The following is a 21,914-nucleotide window of genomic DNA, read 5'->3' on the forward strand; positions in this document are numbered from 1 at the left end:
AGTGAGATAGAAGAAAAAATGCAAGAGGTGGTTAACATTTTGAATAGGCCGTGTAGATTGTCCAGGTAGTTGAAAAATTCAAGAAAATCACATGACCATTTAGATTGAATGTTGAAAAGCATTTAAAAAATCAGTATGTAATTAAAAAAAACTTACTAGTTTTTTAGTAAAAATAAATTGTGGCTTCCTTACTCTATTCAAGGTTGTTTAAAAGGATCCTACAACAAACAACACAATTAATACGGGATCATTGACAGATTTCTCCCTCAAGAAACCTAGACCGTCTGACTCCACTGTCTCCAAATTCATCTTTTTTTATTCCATCTGCATTTATTCCAAATATAATTAATATATTCATACTGGAAAGTCAGGCATATGAAATTCACACATGCATTTGTCTTCATTAGCATAGAATTAGGGAACCTAATAATCCTCAATTCCAGGCTGTGGAACATTTCTTCCTTCCTTCCTTCCTTCCTTCCTTCCTTCCTTCCTTCCTTCCTTCCTTCCTTCCTTCCTTCCTTCCTTTTTTCTTTTTTTGTTTCCAGCTTCTTTCTTTCTTTCTTTCTTTCTTTCTTTCTTTCTTTCTTTCTTTCTTTCTTTCTTTCTTTCTTTCTTTCTTTCTTTCTTTCTTTTTCTTTTTTTGTTTCCAGCTTCTTACTGGAGGAGTAGTTGGGGGAGGGGGAAAAACAAAAGGAAAAAATAAGGTGTAAAATCAATTTCTAAGCAATAAAATCTCAGTATATTGGAGATCTTTATTTAGAGAGAATCCATAACATCTAAAAACAAGATCAATATTTTTAAAATCCACTAGATTACCAAGCACTGGCAAGAAACTAATAGAAGATATTAAAGGTCAGCAGGCAGAGTGGAAATATATATTTACAGGAGAAAAAAAAGGATTCAATTATGTGATGCCGTTAAGTATTCTTCAAATCATTATTAAAACATGATACAAATGGCCCAACAGAAAAATGAGCAGAAATACAAAGCGAAAGCCCCTAAGCCAAGAAGCAGAATTTTAACTCACCTGAAGCAGGTGACCGCAAGCTGCAGCCAGGATCCGCCTGCGAGAAGCACGGGGTGACCCCGGCGCAACCCCAGCGGGTGGCAGGTGCACCGATGGGAGAGGAGCACAGGAGGAGGGCAGGGGGCCGCTTCCCACCTCTCCTGATTCACACCAAGCACAGACCGGTTAGGGAGCCACGCCTTGGAGGATGCTGATTGGCTGAGTCTTTTGTGACGCTGTGTGCGCCCCCGTCCAATCAGGCATGGTGATGTCATCACGCGGGATCTTGACGTCACAGTGGTCTTAGAATTCCTCAGCAGAGCGAGGTCCTAGGAGAGGCCTGCACTGCTGCGAAGCTAAAGAGCCAAGTCGGCGTCTGCACTCTCCACCTTCACAAGCTGGGGGTCGCCGGGTACCTAGGAGCTGAGGACCGCGACATGGTGAGTGTGTGGGCCCGGGGGTCCCGACAGGGGGGAAGCAGAACTGGTGGAAGCCGCCTGGAACCCCTGACCCCCTCCCTGGCACCCGGGACCCATGACGCCCGGCCATACCAGGACACCCGGGACCCACGACGCCCAGCCTCTTCCTTGGCACCCGGGAACATCGACGCCCGGACCCTCCCTGGCACCTGAGAACCCGGACCCGTTCCCTGGTACCCGTGACCCCTGACATCCGGCCCCCTCCCTGGCACCCTGGATCCCCAGAGCCCAGTCCCTTCCCCGACGCCCAGCCCCTTTCCTAGCACCTATGACCCCAGACGCCCAGCCCCTCCCTGGCACCCGAGACCCCTGACCCCTTCCCTGGCACCTGTGACCCCCGACGCCCGGCCCTTCCCTGTCACTCTGGACCCCAGACACCCATCACCCTCCCTGTTACCTGGGACCTCCAACCCCCTCCCTGGCACCCATGACCCCAGACACCTGGCCTCTTCCCAACGTCCAAGATCTCCCTGGCTCCCAAGACCCCGACGCCCGGGCTCTTCCCTGGCAAATGGGACCCTCCATGCCCGACCCTCCCTGGCACCCGGGACACCCGATGTCCGGCCCATCCCTTCCACTCGGGACCTATGACGCTCAGCCTCCATCCTTGCACCCAGGACCTTGATGCCCGGCCCTTTCCCGGGCACCCAGGACCCTCAACGCCCAGCCTCTCCCTGGCACCCAGGACCCCAGGTGCCCAGCCCCTCCCTGGCACCCGTGACCCCCGACACCCGGCCTCTTTTCTGGCACCCTGGACCCCAGATGCCCAGCCCCTTCCCTGGTACCCAGGACCCAAGTCGCCCGGCTCCCTATTGGGCCCCGGGATCCCTGATGCATGGACTCCTCTTTGAAACCCGTGACCCCCGAAGCCCGGCCATCCTTGGCACCCAGACCCCTGATGCCTGACCCCTCCCTGACACCCGGGACACCCAACAACCTCCGTGGCACCCGTGGCCCCGATGCCCAGCCCCTCCCTATCTCTCAGGACCCCAGACGCCCAGCCCCCTCCCTGGCAACTGAGATGCCTGACCACTTCCCTGTCACTGGCACCCCTGACGCCTGGCCCCTCTATGGCACCCGGAACTCAATGCCCGACACCATCCTGGCACCTGGGACACCCAACAACCTCCTGGCACCCGGGACCCATGACACCCAGACTCTTCCCTGGCACCCGGGAAGAGTGCCTGGTTCCTCCCTGGCACCCAACAATCCCAACCCATTCCCTGGTACCTGTGACCCCTGATGTCTGACCCCCCCTGGCACCTCGGATCTTCAGAGCCCAGCCCCTTCCTGGCACCCAGGACCCCTGATGCCCAGTCCCTCCCTGGCACATGGGACCCTTGATGCCTGGCCCCTCCCTGGCACCCAATATACCCCACCCCCTCCCTGGCACCCTGGACCCCTGACTCCCAGCCCCTTCACTGGTACCTGAGACCCAAATCGCCTGGCTCACTTTTGAGCCCAGGGATCCCTGGCGCCTGGACCTCTCCTTGAAACGCATGAACCCCGACGTCCAGCCGCCTCCATGGCACCCATAACACCCGACGCCCAGCCCTCCCTGGCACCCGGACCCCTGAAGTCTGACCCCTCCCTGGTACCCGGGACCCCCAACTCTCTCGCTGGCCCCGTGATTCCCGACGCCAGGCCCCTCCCTGTCTCTCAGGACGCTAGACGCCCATCCCTCCCTGGCACCCGGGACACCTAATGACTGACCCCTCCCTGGCACCCGTGAACCCCGATGCCCGGCCCCTACCTGTCAGTGGGACCGAAGACACCCAGCCTCTTTCTGATACCCCGGACCCCTAACGCCTGGCCCCTTCCCTGGTACCTGGGACCCCTGACGCCAGTCCCCTTTCCAGGTATCTGGGACCCCCATTGCCCAGCTCCTTCTGGGCCCCATGACACCTGAAAACGTCCCTGACACCCATTACCCGCAATGTCCGGCGCCCTCTTCCTGGCACCCATGACCCCTGACACCTGTCCCCCTCCTTGACACCTGGGAACCCTGATGCCCAGCCTCTCCCCAGGCACACTGGAACCAAAATGCCCAGCCCCTTCCCTGGTACCTGGGACCCCCATCGCCTGGCTCCCTATTGGGCCCCAGGATCTCTGATGCGTGGACCTCTCCTTGAAACCTGAGACCCCCGACACCTAGCCATCCCTGGCACCCAGACCCCTGACGCCCATCCCATCCCTGGCACCCGGGATCCCCAACCCCGTCCCTGGCACCCACGACGCCTGGTCCGCACACTGTCTCTCAGGACCACAGACGCCCAGCCCCCTCCCTGGCAACCGAGATGCCTGACCCCTTCCCTGTCACTGGGACCTCTGAAGCCCGGCCCCTCTTTGGCACCCAAACCTCAACGCCTGACACCTCCCTGGCACCCGGGACCCCCAATAACCTCCTGGCACCTGGGACCCTTGACGCCCAGCCATACCAGGACACCTGGGACCCACAACACCAAGCCTCTTCCCTGGCACCCGGGACTGTCAACAGCCGGTCCCTCCCTGGCACCCGAGAACCACGACCCATTCCCTGGTACCCGTGACCCCTGACATCTGGCCTCCTCCCTAGCACCTCGAATCCCCAGAGCCAGGCCCCTTCCCTAACACCGGTCCCTCCCTGGCACCCAGGACCCCTGATGCGTGGCCCCTCCCTGGCACCCAAGACCCCCCACCCCCTCCCTGGCACCCTGGACCCCCAACACCCGGCCCCTTCCTGGCACCATGGACCCCTGACGCCCAGCCCCTTCACTGGTACCCGAGACCCAAATCGCCTGGCTCACTTTTGAGCCCAGGGATCCCTGGCTCCTGGACCTCTCCTTGAAACGCATGAACCCCGACGTCCAGCCACCTCCATGGCACCCATGACACTCGATGCCTAGCCCTCCCTGGCACCCATGAATCCCAATGCTGGCCCCTACCTGTCAGTAGGAACAAAGATGCCAGGCCCTTTCTGATACCCCAGACCCCTGACGCCAGTCCCCTTTCCAGGTACCTGGGACACCCATCGCCCAGCTCCCTCTGGGCCCCATGACACCTGAAAACTTCCCTGACACCCATTACCCACAATGTCTGGCCCCCTCCCTGGCACGTATGACCACTGACACCTGCCCCCGTCCTTGATACCCGGGAACCCTGACGCCCAGCCTCCCCCAGGCACACTGGAACCCCAACGCCCAGCCCCTTCCATAGTACCCGGGACCCCCATTTCCTGGCTCCCTGTTGGGCCCCAGGATCCCTGATGCGTGGACCCCTCCTTGAAACCTGAGACCCCCGAACCCTTGCCATCCCTGGCACCCAACCCCTGAGCCTGATGCCTCCCTGGCACCTGGGACCCCCAACCCTGTCTCTGACACCAGTGACCCAGGATGTCCAACCCCTCCCTGTCTCTCAGGACACCAGCCACCCAGCCCCCTCCCTGGAACCAAGACATTGACTCCCAGCCTCCTCCCTGGTACCCTGGATCATGACCCCTTCCCTGACATGCGATACCCCCGACGCCTAGCCCCCTCCCTGGCACACAGGACACTCAACACCTGGCCCCTCCTTGGCACCAGGGACCCCTATCGCCTGGCTCCCTCCTGGGCTTTAGGATCCCCAACACCTGGCCCCTCCTTGACACCAAGGACCCCTGACACACGGCCTGACCCCCAAAGCCCGGCCCCTCCCTGTTACTTGGGACCACAGACACGCGGCCCCCTCCCTGATACCTGTGACCCTCTATGTACGGCCACCTTCCTAGCACCCAGGACTCCCACTGACTGGCCCCTTCCCTGACACCCAGGACCCCCAACACCTGGCACCCTCCCTGTACCCAGGACCCCGATGCCCAGCACCTCCTTGGCACCCGGGACCCTCGACCCCTTCCCTGTCACTCAGGACCCCCGAGGTCTGGCCCCCTCCCTGGCACCTGGACCCCGATACCCAGTCCTTTCCTGGCACCTGGGGCCCTTGAACCCCTCCTTGGCACCCATGGCCCCAGACATCCAGCATCTTCCCTGATACATTGACACCCCGCCTCTTCCCTGGCACCCAGGACCCTCGACGACCAGCTCCTTCCTTGGAACTCAGGACCCCCATCGCCCAGCACCCTCCCTGTCTCTCCAGACCCCTGATGTCTGGCCTCCTCCCTTGCACCCTAGACCCTGACGCCTTCCCTGGCACCAAGGAACCGCAACACCCATCCCCTCTCCGGCTCCGGGACACCTGATGCAAGTCCCCTCCCTGACGCCTGGGAACCCCGACCCATTCCTGGCACTCGGGACCCACGTTGCCCAGCCACCTCGCTGGCACTCAGGAACACTGGGCCCAGAACCTTCCCTGGCACCCAGGACCCCGATGCTTGGCCCCTCCCTGGCACCAGGACCACCCAACCCCTTCCCTGACACCCAAGACACCCGATGTCCAGCCCCCTCCCTGGCACCCAGGACCCTCAACACCCGGTCCCCTCCCTGACACCCAGGAACACTGCTGCCGGGCCCCTTCTGTGGCACCCAGGACCCACAAGACTCGGCCACCTCCCTGGCATCCAGGACTCCCACCAGCCGGCCCCTTCCATGCAACCAGGACCCTGACACCGGGTGCCTCCCTGGCACCAGGGACCACTAACCCCCTCCCCGGCACCCATGACCTCAAAGTCTGGCCTCCACCCTGGCTCCTGTGACCCCCAAAGTCTGGCACCCTCCCTGGCACCCAAGACCTCCAACACCCAGCCCATTCCCCAATGCACAACCCATTCCCTGGTACCCGGGACCCACACCATCCAGCCCCTTACTGGGCACCCGGGACTCCCGACGTCGGACTCTTCACTGTCACTGGGGACACGACACCAGATGTCAGGCCCCCTTACTGGCACCAGGGACCCCAGAAGCCCGGGCCCCTCCTGGGCATCTGGGACACCCGACATCCAGCCCCTCCCTGTCACTCAGGACCCCAGACGCCCTGCCCCCTCCTTGTTACCTGGGATGCCTGACCCCCTCCCTGTTTCTGGGGATGCCCAACCCCCTCCCTGGTGCCCATGACCACAGACACCTGGTCCCTTCCCGACACCCAGCATCTCCCTGGAACCCGAGAATCTGATGCCAGGCCTCTTACCTGGCAACCGGTACCCTCGATGCCAGGCCCTTCTCTAGCACCCGGGACCCTGACACCCGGCCTCTTCCCTGCACCCGGGACCCTCGACACCCAGCCCCTACCTGACACCTGGGACCCCTGATGCCCAAACCTTCACTATCATCTGAGATCCCTGACCCCCTCCCTGGCACCTGTGACCCCCAATGCCCAGCCCCTTCCCTGGTACCTGGGACCCAAAACGCCCAGTTCCCTTCTGGGCCCCAGGATCCCTGATGCCTGGACCCCTCCTTGAAACACATGACCCCCGATGCCTAGCCATCCCTGGCACCCAGACCCTTGATTCCTGACCCCTCCTTGACACCTGGGACCCCCAACCCCCTCACTGGTACCTGTGGCCCCAACGCCTGACCCCTCCCTGTCTCTCAGCCCCCTCCCTGGCAACCGAGATGCCTGACCACTTCCCTGTCACCAGGACCCCTGATGCCCGGCCCCTCTCTGGCACCCAAACCTCAATGCCTGACACCTCCCTGTCACCCAGGACACCCAACAAACTCCCTGGCACCCATGACCCCTGACTCCCAGGCCCTTCCTGTAATTTGGGACCTCAGACACCCAGCACCCTCCCTGGCAACCGATGCCTGACCACTTCCCTGTCACCAGGACCCCTGATGCCCGGCCCCTCTCTGGCACCCGGAACTCAATGACCCCCAACTTCCGGCCCCTCCCAGTCACTTGGGACCCCAGACGCTCAGCCCCCTCCTTGACACTCAGAACCTCTGACCCCTTCCCTGACACCCGGGACCACCAACACCCTTCCCCCTCTCTGGCACCCAGGACCCTCAATGCCCAGCCCCTCCATGGCTCCTGGAACCTCCAACCCCTTCCCTGGCACCCGGGACCCCTGACACCCAGTCCCTTCCTTGGCACCAGGGACCCCCATCACCCGGCTCCCTACTGTGCCCCTGAATCTGCAATGCCTGGCCCCTCCTTCCACCCAGGAACCCTGACGCCTGGCTTCCTCCTTGACACCCATGACCCCCCGACATCCGGCCCCCTCCATGACACCCATGAAGCCTGGCACCTGGCCCCCTCCTTGTCACCCAGGAGCCCTGACACTTGGCCTCCCCTGGCACCCTGGACCCCCAATGCCCAGCCCCTTCCCTGGTGCCCAGGACCCCATTGCCTGGCTTCCAAATGGGCCCCAGGATCCCTGACGCCTGGCCCCCTCCTTGACACCCATGACCGCTTAAGCTGGCCCCCTCCCTGGCACTCAGGACACTCAACGACCGGCCCTTCCCTGGCACCTTGGACCCCCGACGCCTTACCCCTCCTTGTCACTTGGGACCGCAGAAGCCCGGATCCCTCCTGGCTCCCGTGACTCCCAATGTCTGGCCCCATTCATGGCACCCAGGGACCCTGCCGCCCAGCCCTTTCCATGGCACCCAGGACCCCCGAGGCCCAGTCGCCTTCTTGAGACCCAGGACTCCCACCGCCCAGCTCCTTCTCTGGTACCCAGGACACCCAAAGCCCGGCCCCTTTTTTGCACCCAGGACTCTGATGCCCAGCACCTTCCTAGCACCCGAGACCCCCGACCCCCTCCCTGGAACCCACGACCCCCAATGCCCGGCCCCCTCCCTGCACCCGGGACCCTGACGTCCAGATCCATCCCTCACACTCTGGACGTTGACATCAGCCTCTTCCCAGGCACCAGGGACCCTCGACACCCTCCCTGGCACCCGTTCCCCCATCGCCATGCCCTCCCTGGCATTCGAGACCCCCAACATCAGGCCCCCTCCCTGGCACCCCTGATCCCCAATGCCCGGACCCATCCCCAATGCCCAGCCCCTTCCCTGGTACCTGGGACCCCCATCACCTGGCCTCCTCACTGTCTCTCAGGACCCCAGAAGCCTAGGCCCCTCCTGGGCACCTGGGACCCCCATCACCCGGCCCCCTCCCTGTCACTTGGGACCCCTGACACCCAGTCTCTTCCCTTGCAGCCAGTACCCCTGATGCTGAGCCCCTTCCCTGGCACACAGGACCCTCGACACCTGTCCTCTCCCTGGCACCCTGGACACCTGATGCCCAGCCCCTCCCTTGCACCCAATGTCCAGCGACTCCCATTCACTCAGGACCCATGATGCATGGCCTCCACCATTTTACCCAGGACCCCTGATGCCCGGCCCTTTCCCTGACACCCAGGACCCTCGACACCCGGCCCCTCCCTGGCACCCAGGACCCCTGATGCCCAAATCCTCCCTGGAACCCAAGACCCTGACCCCTTCCCTGACACCTGTGACCCCCGACGCCTGGGCCCCTCCCTGGCACCTGTGACCCCTGACACCTGCCCCTCTCCTTGACACCCAGGAACCCATATGCCAGCCAACTCCCTGGAACCCTGGACCCCTGACACCCAGCCCCTTCCCTGGTACCCAGGACCCAAATCACCCGGCTAACTCCTGGGACCAGGAATCCCTGATGCCTGGACCTCTCCTTGAAACCCATGAACCCCAACGTCCAGCCACCTCCAAGGCACCCATGACACCCGACGCTCGTCCCTCCCTGGCACCCGGATCCCTGAAGTCCGACCCCTCCCTGGCACCTGGGACCCACAATCGCCTCCCTGGCACCTGTAACTCCCAACACCTGGCCCCTCCCTGGCACCTGGGACTCCCGAACACCCCCTGGCACCCGTGAACCCTGATGCCCAGCCCCTCCCTGGCAGTGGGACCGCAGAAGCCAGGCCCTTTTCTGGTACCCAGGACCCCCATCGCCCAGTTCCCTCTGGGACCCATGACACCTGAAAACTTCCCTGACACCCGTTACCCCCAAGTCCTGCCCCCACCTTGGCACCTATAACCCCTGACACCTGCCCCCCTCCTTGACACCCAGGAACCCTGAGGTCCGGCCTCCACCCAGACACACTAAAAACCCCAACACCCAGCCCCTTCCCTGGTACCTGGGACCCTCATCGCCCAGCTCCCTATTGGGCCCCAGGATCCCTGATGCATGGACCCCTCCTTGAAACCTGTGACCCCTAAAGCCCGGCTATCCCTGGCACCCGGACTCCTGATGCCCTACAAATCCCTGGCACCTGGGATCCCCAACCCTGGGCCTGGCACCTGTGAATCATGATGCCCAGGCTCTCCCTGTCTCTCAGGACCCCAGACGCTCAGCCCTCACCCTGGCACCCAGAACAATGACACCTGGCCTCTTCCCTGGTACCCGGGACCATGACCCCTTCCCTGACACACAGTACCCCCAATGCCCGGCCCCTCCCTGGCACCCGGGACTCCTGATGGCCAGCCCCTTCCCTGGCACCTGGGACCCTGAGGCCAGGCACTTTCCTGGTACCCAGGACCCCTATCGCTGAGCTCCCTCCTGGGCTCCAGGATCCCCAACACCTGGTCCCTCTTTGACACCAAAGACCCCTGACGCACGGCCTCCTCCCTGGCACCCGTGACCCCCAACACCTGGCACCCTTCTTGTCACCCGGGAATTCTGACGCTCGCCCACCCCCGGCACACTGGACCCCTGACGCCGAGCCCCTTCCTTGATACCCTGGACCCCCATCACCCAGCTCCCTACTGGGCCCCAGGATCCCTGATGCCTGGCCCCCTCCTTGACACCTGTGACCCGTGTTGCCCAGCCCACACCCTGGCACCCAGGACCTTTGAGGCCCAGACCCTCCCAGGCACCTAGAATGTCGACTCCTGGCCTCTTCCCTGGTACCCGGGAAACCTGACCCCTTCCCTGACACTTGGGATCCCTGATGCCAGGCTCCCTCCCTGGCACCCAGGACCCTCAACACATGGTCCTTCCCTGGCACCTGGGACCCCTGAAACCTGCCCCTCCCTGGCACCTGGGACCCCTGACACCTGACCCCTCCCTGCCACCCAGGACACCTGATGTCTGGCCCCCTCTCTGGCACCCAGGACCCTCAATGCCCGGTCTCCTCCCAGGCACATAGGAACCCCCGAAGCCCGGCCCCTCCCTGTTACTTGGGACCACAGACTCCCGGCCCCTTCCCTGACACCCATGACCCACTATGTCCGGCCCCTTCCCTGTCACCCAGAACTCCAAACACCCGGCCCCCTCCCTACACCCGGGACCCTGATGCCCAATACCTCCCTGGCACCTGGGACCCTCGACCACTTCCCTGTTACTCAGGACCCCTGAGGTCTGGTTCCATCCCGGCAGCTGGACCCCGAAGCCTAGCCCTTCCCTGGCACCCGGGTCCCTGGACCCCCTCCCTGGTCCCGTGACCCCAGACATCCGGGCCTCTCCCTGATACCCTAGACATTGATGCAGAGCACCTCCCTGGCACCTGTGATCCCCAAACCCCTCTCTGGAACCCGTGACCCCCAATGCCCTGCCCACTCCTTTCATCCGGGACCCCGACATCCAGATCCATCCCTGGCACTCTGGACGTTGACACCCAGCCTCTTCCGGGGACCTGGGACCCTCGATACCCTCCCTTGCACCCATAACCAAGTCGCCTGGCCCTCCCTGTCATTCGAGACCCCCGACATCCAGCCCCTTCCTGGAAACCCTGATCCCCGACGCCCAGCTCCTTTCCCGATGCCCAGCTCCTTCCCTGGTACCCAGGACCCCCATCAACCAGCACCCTCCCTGTCTCTCCAGACCCCTGATGTCTGGCCTCCTCCCTTGCACCCTAGACCCTGACGCCTTCCCTGGCACCAAGGAACCGCAACATCCATCCCCTCTCCGGCTCCGGGACACCTGATGCCCATCCCCTGCCTGGCACCCAGACCCCCGACTACTTCCTGGCTCCTGGGACCCATGTCACCCAGCCCCCTCACTGGCACTCAGGAGCACTGGGCCCAGATCCTTCCCTGGCACCCAGGACCCCGACACCTGGCCCCTCCCTGGCACCCAGGACCCCGGACCCCCTCCTGGGCACCAGGGACACCTGATATCCGGACCCTCCCTGGCACCCAGGACCCTCAACACCCGGTTCCCTCCCTGGCACCCGGGACCCTGACGCCTGGCCCCTCCCTGGCACCCAGGAAACCTGCCACCTGGCTCCTTCTGTGGCACCCAGGACCCACAAGGCTCGGCCACCTCCTTGACATCCAGGACTCCCACCACTGGGCCCCTTCCATGCACCTCCCTGGCACCCGGGACCACTGACCCCCTCCCTGGCACAAATGACCTTGAAGTCTGGCCTCCACCTGGCTTCCATGACCCCTGAAGTCTGGCACCTTCCCTGGCACCCCAGGCCCCCAATGCCCAGCCCATTCCCCAATGCACAACCCATTCCCTGGTACCCGGGACCCACACCATCCAGCCCCTTACTGGGCACCCGGGACTCCCGACACCAGACCCTTCACTGTCACTGGAGACCCCAGACGCGAGGCCCCCTCACTGGCACTGGGGACCCATGACGCCCAGCCCCTTCCCTGGCACCCAGGCCCCTTGACACCCGGCCCTCCCTGGCACCTGGGACTCCTGATGCCTGGCCCTCTATGTCACTTGGGACCCCCAACTTCCAGCCCCTTTCCCAGGCACCCGGGATCCCTGACACCCAGCCCCTTCCCTGATGACCAGCCCTTCCTTGCTACCTGGGACCCCCATCGCCTGGCCCGCTTCCTGTCTCAGGAGACCCCAGAAGCCCAGGCCCCTCCTGGGCATCCAGGACACCTGATGTCCAGCCCCTCCTTTCTTTCTTTTTTTTTTTGACAGGCAGAGTGGACAGTGAGAGAGAGAGACAGAGAAAGACCAGCCCCTCCCATTCACTTGGGACCCCTGACGCCTGGCCTCCTCCCTTGCACCCAGGATCCCTGATGCCTGATCCCTTCCCAGGCACCAAAAACCCTCGATGACCAGCCCCTTTCTGGCACGTGAGACCCCTGACACCTGACCTCTCCCTGACACCCAGGACACCCGACCCCATACCTGGCACCCATGAACCCAGATGCATGGTCCCTTCCTGTACTCGGGACCCCAGAAGCCCTGCCTCTTCCCTGGCTTCCAGGACCCACGACGCCCAGCCTCTTCCCTGGTACCCAGGACCCAAATTGCCTGGCTCCCATCTGGAACCAGGGATCCCTGATGCCTGGACCCCTCCTTGAAACCCGTGACCCCGAAGCCCAGCCATCCCTGCTACCCAGACCCCTGATGCCCGACAACTCCCTGGCACCTGGGAGCCCCAATCCCCTCCCTGGCACCCATGAACCATGACACCTGGCCCCTCCCTGTCTCTCAGGATCCCAGATGCCCAGCCCCCTCCCTGACAACCTGAACATCGATTCCTGGCCTCTTCCCTGGTACCCGGGACCATGACCCCTTCCCTGACACACAGTACCCCCAATGCCCGGCCCCTCCCTCGCACCCGGGACCCCTGATGGCCAGCCCCTTCCCTGGCATCCGGGACCCTGAGGCCAGGCCCCTTTCCTGGTACCCAGGACCCCTATTGCTGAGCTCCCTCCTGGGCTCCAGGATCCCCAACACCTGGTCCTTCTTTGACACCAAGGACCCCTGACACATGGCCTCCTCCCTGGCACCCGTGACCCCCGACATCTGGCCCCCTTCTTGTCACTCAGGAATGCTGATGCTCGCCCACCCCTGGCACACTGGACCCCTGACGCCGAGCCCCTTCCCTGATACCCTGGACCCCCATCACCCAGCTCCCTACTAGGCCCCAGGATCCCTGATGCCTGGCCCCCTCCTTGACACATGACCCATGTCGCCCAGCCCACGGGCTGGCCCCCTTGGACCTTAGAAGTCCAGACCCACCCTGGCACATGGAACGTCGACTCCCGGCTTCTTCCCTGGTACCTGGGACCATGACCCCTTCCCTGAAACACAGTACCCCCGATGCCCGGCCCCTCCCTCGCACCTGGGACCCCTGATGGCCGGCCCCTTCCCTGGCACCTGGGACCCTGAGGCCAGGCCCCTTTCCTGGTACCCAGGACCCCTATTGCTGAGCTCCCTCCCAGGCTCCAGGATCCCCAACACCTGGCGCCTCTTTGACACCAAGGACCGCTGACACACGGCCTCCTCCCTGGCACCCGTGACCCCCGATACCTGGCCCCCTTCTTGTCACTCATGAATGCTGATGCTCGCCCACCCCCAGCACACTGGACCCCTGACGCCGAGTCCCTTTCCTGATACCCCAGACCCCCATCACCCAGCTCCCTACTGGGCCCCGGGATCCCTGATGCCTGGCCCCCTCCTTGACACATGACCCATGTCGCCCAGCGCACTCCCTCGCACCCAGGACCTTAGAAGTCCAGACCCACCCTGGCACCTGGAACGTCGTCTCCCGGCATCATCCCTGGTACCTGAGAAACCTGACCCCTTCCCTGACACTCGGGATCCCTGATGCCAGGCCCACTCCCTGGCACCTGGGACCACTGACCCCCTCCCTGGCACCCATGACCTCAAAGTCCAGCCTCCACCCTGGATCCCGTGACCCCCAAAGTCTGGCTCCCTCCCTGGCACCCCAGACTCCCAACACAAGCCCACTTCCCTGATGCCCAACACATTTGCTGCTACCTGGGACCCACACCATCCAGCACCTTTTCAGGCACCCAGGACTCCCGATGCCCGATCCCTCACTATCACTGAGGGCCCCAGACGCCAGGCCCCCTTACTGGCACCAGGGACCCAGGATGCCCGGCCCTTCCCCGACACCTTCCCTGACGCCCCACCCTACCTGACACCTGTGACTTCTGACACCTGGCCCTCCATGTCACTTGGGACCCCCAACTTCCAGCCACTTTCCCAGGCACCCGGGATCCCAGACGCCCAGCCCCCTCCTTGTTACCTGGGATGCCCGACCTCCTCCCTGTTTCCGGGGACACCCAACCCCCTCCCTGGTGCCCATGACCCCAGATGCCCGACCCCTTCCCCGAAACCCAGCATCTCCCTGGAAACCAAGAATCTGACACCAGTCCTCTTTCCTTGCAACTAGGATCCTCGATGCAAGACCCCTCCCTGGCACCCAGGACCCTGACACCCGGCCTCTTCCCTGGCAACTGGGACCCTCGATGACCAGCCCTTCCCTGGCACCCAGGACCCCTGACACTTGGCCCTTCCATGGCACCTGGGACTCCCAATACCCGGCCTCTTTTCTGGTACCCTGGACCCCAGATGCCCAGTCCTTTCAGGACCCAAATCACCCGGCTTCCTATTGGGCCCTGGGATCCCCGACGCGTGTACCCCTCCTTGAAACCCATGACCCCTGAAGCCCAGCCATCCCTGGCACCCAGACCCCTGATGACCGACCCTTCCTGGCACCTGGGACCCCCAACCCCCTCCCGGGCACCCGGGACCCCCAACCCCCTCCCAGGCACCTGTGACTCCCAACGCCTGGCCCCTCCCTGCCTCTTGGGACCCTAGACGCCGGGCCCCTCCCTGGCACCTGGGACACCTAACGCCCAACCCCTCCCTGGCTCCCGGGACTCCCGACACCCTCCCTGGCACCCATGAACCCCGATGCCCGGCCCCTCCCTGTCAGTGGGACCACAGACGCCTGGCCCCTTTCTGATACCCTGGGCCCCTGACACCCGGCCCCTTCCTTGTCACCTGGGACTTGTGATGCCATGCCCCTTTCCAGGTACCTGGGATCCCCATCACCCGGCTCCCTACTGGGCCCAAGGATCCCTGACATGTGGATCCCTGAGTTTTTGACCTGAAAACTTTCCTGGCACCAGTTACCCCCAGTGTCCGGTTCCCTCCCTGGCACCTGTGACCCCTGACACCTGCCCCCCTCCTTGACACCCGGGAACCCTGACGCCCAGCCTCCTCCCAGGCACACTGGAACCCCAATGCCCAGCCCCTTCCCTGCTACCTGGGGCCCACATCGCCCGGCTCCCTATTGGGCCCCAGGATCACTGAGGCGTGGACCCCTCCTTGAAACCCATGACCCCCAAAGCCTGGCGTCCCTGGCACCCAGAACCCTGACACCCGACCCTTCCCTGGCACCCAGAAACCCCAACCCCCTCCCTGGCATCCATAACCCATGACGCCCAGCCCCTCAATGTGTCTCAGGATCCCAGACCCAGCCCCCTTTCTGGCACCCAGGACCCTTGATGCCCAGCCTCTTCCATGGCACCCTGGACCCCTGACAACCTCCCTGGCACATGGGACCCCCAAAACCCGGCCCCTCCCTGTTACTTGGGACCGCAGAAACCTGGCCCCCTCCTTGACACCCATGACCCCCTATGTCCGGCCATCTTCCTGACACCCAGGACTCCCACTGCCTGACCCCTTCCCTGGTGACCAGGATCCTCAACACCCGGCACCCTCCCTGCACCCAGGATCCCGACAACCAGCACCTCCCTGACACCGGAGACTCTTGACCTCTTGTCTGGCCCCCTCCCTGGCACCAGGACACCAATGCCCAGCCCCTCCCAGCACCTGGGACCCTCGACACCCTCCCTGGCACCCATGATGCCAGGCATCCGGTCCCCTCCCTGACACCCTAGAAGTTGATGCCCCACCTCTTCCCTGGCACCCGGGACTCTTGACGCCCATCCCCTCTCTGGCACCCATGACCTCGAAGTCTGGCCCTGGCTCCCGTGACCCCCGAAGTCTGGTACCCTCCCTGCCACACCAGACTCCCAACACCCGGCCACATCCCTGAAGCCCAACACATTCCCTGCTACCCGGGACCCACACCATCCAGCCCCTTACTGGGCACCCGGGACTCCCAATGCCCGGTCTCCCACTATCACTGGGGACCCCAGACGCTAGGCCCCCTTACTGGCACCAGGGACCCATGATGCCCAGCCCTTCCCTGGCACCCAGGACCATTGACGCCCGGCCCTACTTGGCACCTGTGACTCCCGACGCCTGGCCCTCCATGTCACTTGGGACCCCCGACTTCCTGCTCCCACCCAGGCACCCGGGATCCCTGACACCCGGCCCTTTCCATGATGCCCAGCCCTTCCCTGGCACATGGGACCCCTGACGCTTGGCCCCTCCCTGTCATCCAGGACCACTGATGCCCGGCCCCTACCTGGCACCCGTGACCCCCAACGCCCGGCCACTTTTCTGGCATCCTGGACCCCGATGCCCAGCAGCTTCCCTGGTACCCAGAACCCAAATCGCCTGGCTCCATATTGGGCCCAGATTCACTGAGGCGTGGAACCCTCCTTCAAACCCGTGACCCCCGAAGCCCGGCCATCCCTGCTACCCAGACCCCTGATGACCGACCCCTCCCTGGCACCTGGGAACTCCAACCCCCTCCCTGGCACCCATGACCCACAACGGCCAGCCCCTCCCTGTCTCTCAGGACCCCAGATGCCCAGCCCCCTCTGGCACCCAGAACATTGACTCTCGTCAGCCTCTTCCCTGGTACCCGGGACCATGACCGCTTCCCTGACACATGGTACCCCGGATGCCTGGCCCTCCTTGATACCCAAGACCCTCGATGACTGGCCCCTTCCCTGGCACCCGGGAAAAAGGAAGCCCGGCCCCTCCATTTTACTTGGAACCGCAGACACCCGGTCCCCTCCCTGACACCAGTTATCCCCTATGTCCAGCCCACTTCCTGGCACCCAGGACTCCCGCTGCCCGGACTCTTCCCTGGCACCCGGACCCCAATGCCCAGCCACTCCCTGGCACCTGGGACCCTCGACACCCTCCATGGCACCTATGACCCTAGATATCTGGCATCATCCCTGACACCCTAGATGTTGACACCCCACCTCTTCCCTGGCACCCAGGGCCCACGACACCCCCGTAACACAGCCTGCCCTGTCACTCAAGACCCCAGACGTCCAGCCCCCTCCCTGGCAACCCTGATCCCTGTCGCCCAGCTCCTTCCCCGACGCCCAGCTCCTCCCTGGTACCCAGGACCCCCATCACCCAGCCCCCTCCCTGTCTCTCTGGACCCCTGATGCCTGGCCTCCTCCCTCCCACCTTGGACCCCTGATGCCCGGCGCCTTCCCTAGCACCAAAGACCCTCGACTCCCGTCCCCTCCCTGGCACCCAGGACGCCTCATGGTCATCCCCTCCCTGGCACCTGGGACCCCCGATCACTTCCGGGCACCCGGGACCCACGTCACCCAGCCCCCTCCATGGCACTCAGGAACACTGGGCCCAGATCCTTCTATGGCACCTGGGACCCCTGATGCCAGGCCCCTTTCCAGGTACCTGGGACACCCATCACCCAGCTCCCTCTGGGCCAGGGGACACCTGAAAACTTCCCTGACACACGTTACCCCCAACGTGTGGAACCCTCCCTGGCACCCATGACCACTGACACTTGCCCCCCTCCTTGACACCCCAGAGACCTGATGCCCAGCCTCCCCCAGGGCACACTGGAACCACAACGCCAGCCCCTACCGTATTACCTCGGACCCCCATCGCCCAGCTCCCTATTGGGCTCCAGGATCCCTGACGCGTGGACCTCTCCTTGAAACCTGTAGCCCCCGAAGCCCGGCCATCCCTGGCACCTGGACCCCTTATGCCCGAACCCTCCCTGGCACCCAGAAACCCCAACCCTCTCCCTGGCACCCATAACCCACGACGCCCAGCCCTTCAATGTGTCTCAGGACCCCAGACGCCCAGCCCCCTCCCTGGCACCCTGAACATTGACTCCTGGTCTCTTCCCTGACACTCGGTACCCTTGACCCCTTCCTGTTACTCAGGACCCCCGAGGTCTGGACCCCTCCCTGACACCAGGACACCTACGCCCAGCCCCTCCCAGCACCTGGGACCCTCGACACCCTCCCTGGCACCCGTGATGCAAGACATCCAGTCCCCTCCCTGACATCCTAGAAGTTGATGCGCCCCACCTCTTCCCTGGCACCCAGGACCCTTGACGCCTGTCCCCTCTCTGGCACCCATGACCTCGAAGTCTGGCCTCCACCCTATTCCCGTGACCTCTGAAGTCTGACCCCCTCCCTGGTACCCCAGACCCCCAACACCCGGCCACTTCCAATTTGCCCAACACATTCCCTGCTACCCGGGACCCACATCATCTGGCCCCTTACCAGGCACCCGGGACTCCTGATGCCCAGCCCCTCACTATCACTGGGGACCCCAGACTCTAGGCCCCCTTACTGGCACCAGGGACCCATGATGCCCGGCCCCTTCCCTGGCACCAGGGATCATTGATGCCCGGCTCTACCTGGCACCTGTGACTCCCAACGTCTGGCCCTCCATGTCACTTGGGACCCCCGACCTCCGGCCTCCTCCCAGGCACCCGAGTTCCCTGACACCCGGTCCCTTCCCTGATGCCCAGCCCTTCCCTTGTACCAGGGACCCCCATTGCCTGGCACTCTCCCTGTCTCTGGGGACCCCAGAAGCCCAGGCCCCTCCTTGTTACCCTCTCCCTGGTGCCCATGACCCCCAGATGTCCGGCCCCTTCCCCGAAACCCAGCATCTCCCTAGAACCCAAGAATCTGATTCCAGGCCTCTTCCCTTGCAACTAGGATCCTTGATGCAAGGCCCCTCCCTGGCACCCGGGACCCTGACATCTGGCCTCTTCCCTGGCAACTGGGACCCTGATGCCTGGCCCCTCCCTGGCACCCGTGACCTCTGATGTCTGGCCTCTTTTCTGGCACCCTGGACACCAGATGCCCAGCCCTTTCCCAGGACCCAAATCGCCCAGCTCCTTATTGAGCCCCGGGATCCCTGATGTGTGGACCCCTCCTTGAACCCATGACCCCCAAAACCCCGGCATTCAGAAACCCTACACCCAAACCCTTTCTGGCACCCAGGACCCCCAAACACCTCCCTGGCACCCGTGGCCCCAATGCTAGGCCCCTCACTGTCTCTCAGGACTCCAGACACCCAGCCCCATCCTGGCAACTGAGATGCCTGACCGCTTCCCTGTTACCAGAACCCCTAAAGCCCGGCCCCTCTCTGGCACCCAAATCTCACTGCCCGACACCTCCCTGGCACCCCGGACACCCAACAACCTCCCTGGCACCCGGGACTCATGACGCCTGGCCATACAAGGACACCCGGGACCCACAACGCCCAGCCTCTTCCCTGGCACCCGGGACTGTTGACTCCCGGTCCCTCCCTTGCACCCAAGAACCCTGACCCCGTTCCCTGGTACCCGTGACCCCCGATGTTTGGCCCCCTCCCTGAAACCCCAGATCCCTGGAGCCCAGCCCCTTCCCCGACGCCCGGCCCCTCCCTGGCACCCCGGACCTCTGATGCCCAAACACTCCCTGGCACCCAAGACACCTGACTCTTTCCCTGGCACCCGTGACCTCCAATGCCTGGCCCCTCCCTGGCACCCTGGACCCCTGATGCCCAGCCCCTTCCCTGGTACCCAAGACCCAAATCACCGGGCTCCCTCCTGGGCCCAGGGATTCCTGACGCCTGGACCCCACCTTGAAACCCATGAACCCCGACGTCCAGCCGCCTCCATGGCACCTGTGACACCCGATACCTGGCCCTCCCTGGCACCTGGACCTCTGAAGCCCGACCCATTCCTGGCACCCGGGACCCCCAAACCGCTCCTGGGCACCCATGACTCCCAGCGCCCAGCCCAGCCCTGTCTCTCAGGACCCTAGACGCCCGGCTCCCTATTGGGGCCCAGGATCACTGATGCGTGGACCCCTCCTTGAAACCCGTGACCCCCGAAACCCGGCCATCCCTGGCACCCAGACCCCTGATGCCCAACCCCTCCCTGGCACCTGGGACCCCCAACCCCATCCCTGGCACCCATGAACCCACGACGCCCAACCCCTCCCTGTCTCTCAGGACCCTAGACGCCCAGCCCCCTCCCTGGCACCCGGAACATTGACTCCCAACCTCTACCCTGGTACCCGGGACCCATTACCACTTCCCTGACATGCAATACCCCCGACACCCAGCCCCCTCCCTGGCACCCAGGACTCTCGATGCCCGGTCCCTCCCTGGCACCCGGGAACCTGGAAGCCCGGCCCCTCCCTATTACTTGGAACCGCAGACACCCAGCGCCTTCCCTGACACCCATGACCCCCTATGTTCCTGGCACCCAGAACTCCTGCTGCCCAACCCCTTCCTAACACCCTGGACCCCCAACACCCAGCCCCCTCCCTGTACCTGGGACCCCGACGCCCGGCACCTCCCTGGCACCCGGGACCCTAACCCCTTCTGTCACCTGGGACCCCCAAGGTCTGGCCCCCTCCCTGGCACGCGGACCCAGATGCCTAGCCCTTCCCTGGCACCTGGGACCCTCGAACCCCTCCCTTTCACCCGTGACCCCAGACATCCGGCATCCTGCCTTACACCCATAGACGTTGATGCCCCGCCTCTTCCCTGGCACCCTGGACCCTCGACTGCCGGCCCCACCCTGGCACCATTCCCTGGCCCGTTCTGTCACTCAAGACCTCAGACGTCTGGCCCCCTCCCTGGCAACCCTGATCCCCATCGCCCAGCTCCTTCCATGACGCCCAGCTCCTTCCCTGGTACACAGGACCCCCATCACCCAGCCCCCTCCCTGTCTCTCTGGACCCCTGATGTCTGGCCTCCTCTCTTGCACCCTGGACCCCTGACACCCGGCTCCTTCCCTGGCACCAAGGACACTCAATGCCCGTCCCCTCCCTTGCACCTGGGACCCCCGGCCCCTTCCTGGCACCTAGGACCCACGTCACCTGGCCCTCTCACTGGCACTCAGGAACACTGGGCTCAGATCCTTCCCTGGCACCCGGGGCCCTGATGCCTGGCCCCTCACTGGCACCCGGGACCCCCAACCCCTTCCCTGACACTAGGGACTACTGATGTCTGGCCCCGTCCCTGGCACCCAGGACCCTCAACACCCGGCCCCCTCTCTGACACCCAGGAACCCTGCCACCTGGCCCCCTCCCTGGCACCCAAAACCCTACCGCACAGCCCCTTCCGTGGCACCCAGGACCCATGAGACTTGGCCGCCTCTTTGGAACCCAGGAATCCCACCTCCCGGCCCCTTCCATGCACCCAGGACCCTGATGCCAGGTACCTCCCAGGCACCCGGGACCACTGACCTCCTCCCTGGCACCCATGACCTCAAAGTCTGGCCTCCACCCTGGCTCCCGTGACCCCCAAAGTCTGACCACCTCCCTGGCATCCCAGACCCCCAACACCCAGTCTATTCCCCAACGGCCAACCCATTTCCTGGTACCCGGGACTCACACCATACAGCCCCTTCCAGGGCACCTGGGACTCCCTATGCCTGGCCCCTCACTGTCACTAGGGACCCCAGATGCCAGGCCCCCTCACTGACACCAGGGACCCATGACACCTGGCCCCTTCCCTGGCACCCAGGACCCTTGGCACCCAGCCCTCCCTGGCACCTGTGACTTCTGTTGCTTGACCCTCATCATCACTTGGGACCCTTAACCTCTGGCTCCCTCCCAGGCACCCGGGATCCCTGACACCCGGCCCTTTCCCTGATGCCC

The 21,914-nt window shown here is 63.8% G+C and overlaps 2 protein-coding genes across 2 annotated transcripts; both read left to right on the top strand.

Moving 5' to 3' along the window:
- The first annotated feature begins 7,964 nt into the window (after positions 1–7,964).
- On the top strand, positions 7,965–8,702 carry LOC133746966 (uncharacterized). Its single transcript, XM_062175151.1, has 2 exons — positions 7,965–8,417; positions 8,562–8,702. Exons 1-2 carry the CDS (start codon positions 7,965–7,967, stop codon positions 8,700–8,702), a joined length of 594 nt encoding a protein of 197 aa, XP_062031135.1.
- Positions 8,703–20,347: 11,645 nt separating this feature from the next.
- LOC133746967 (uncharacterized) lies at positions 20,348–21,196 on the top strand. Its single transcript, XM_062175154.1, has one exon. The coding sequence runs from the start codon at positions 20,348–20,350 to the stop codon at positions 21,194–21,196; it is 849 nt and encodes a 282-aa protein (XP_062031138.1).
- The last annotated feature ends 718 nt before the right edge of the window (positions 21,197–21,914 follow it).

The sequence above is a fragment of the Lepus europaeus genome, chromosome 18 (genome assembly GCF_033115175.1).
Source record: "Lepus europaeus isolate LE1 chromosome 18, mLepTim1.pri, whole genome shotgun sequence".
Classification (NCBI taxonomy): domain Eukaryota; kingdom Metazoa; phylum Chordata; class Mammalia; order Lagomorpha; family Leporidae; genus Lepus; species Lepus europaeus.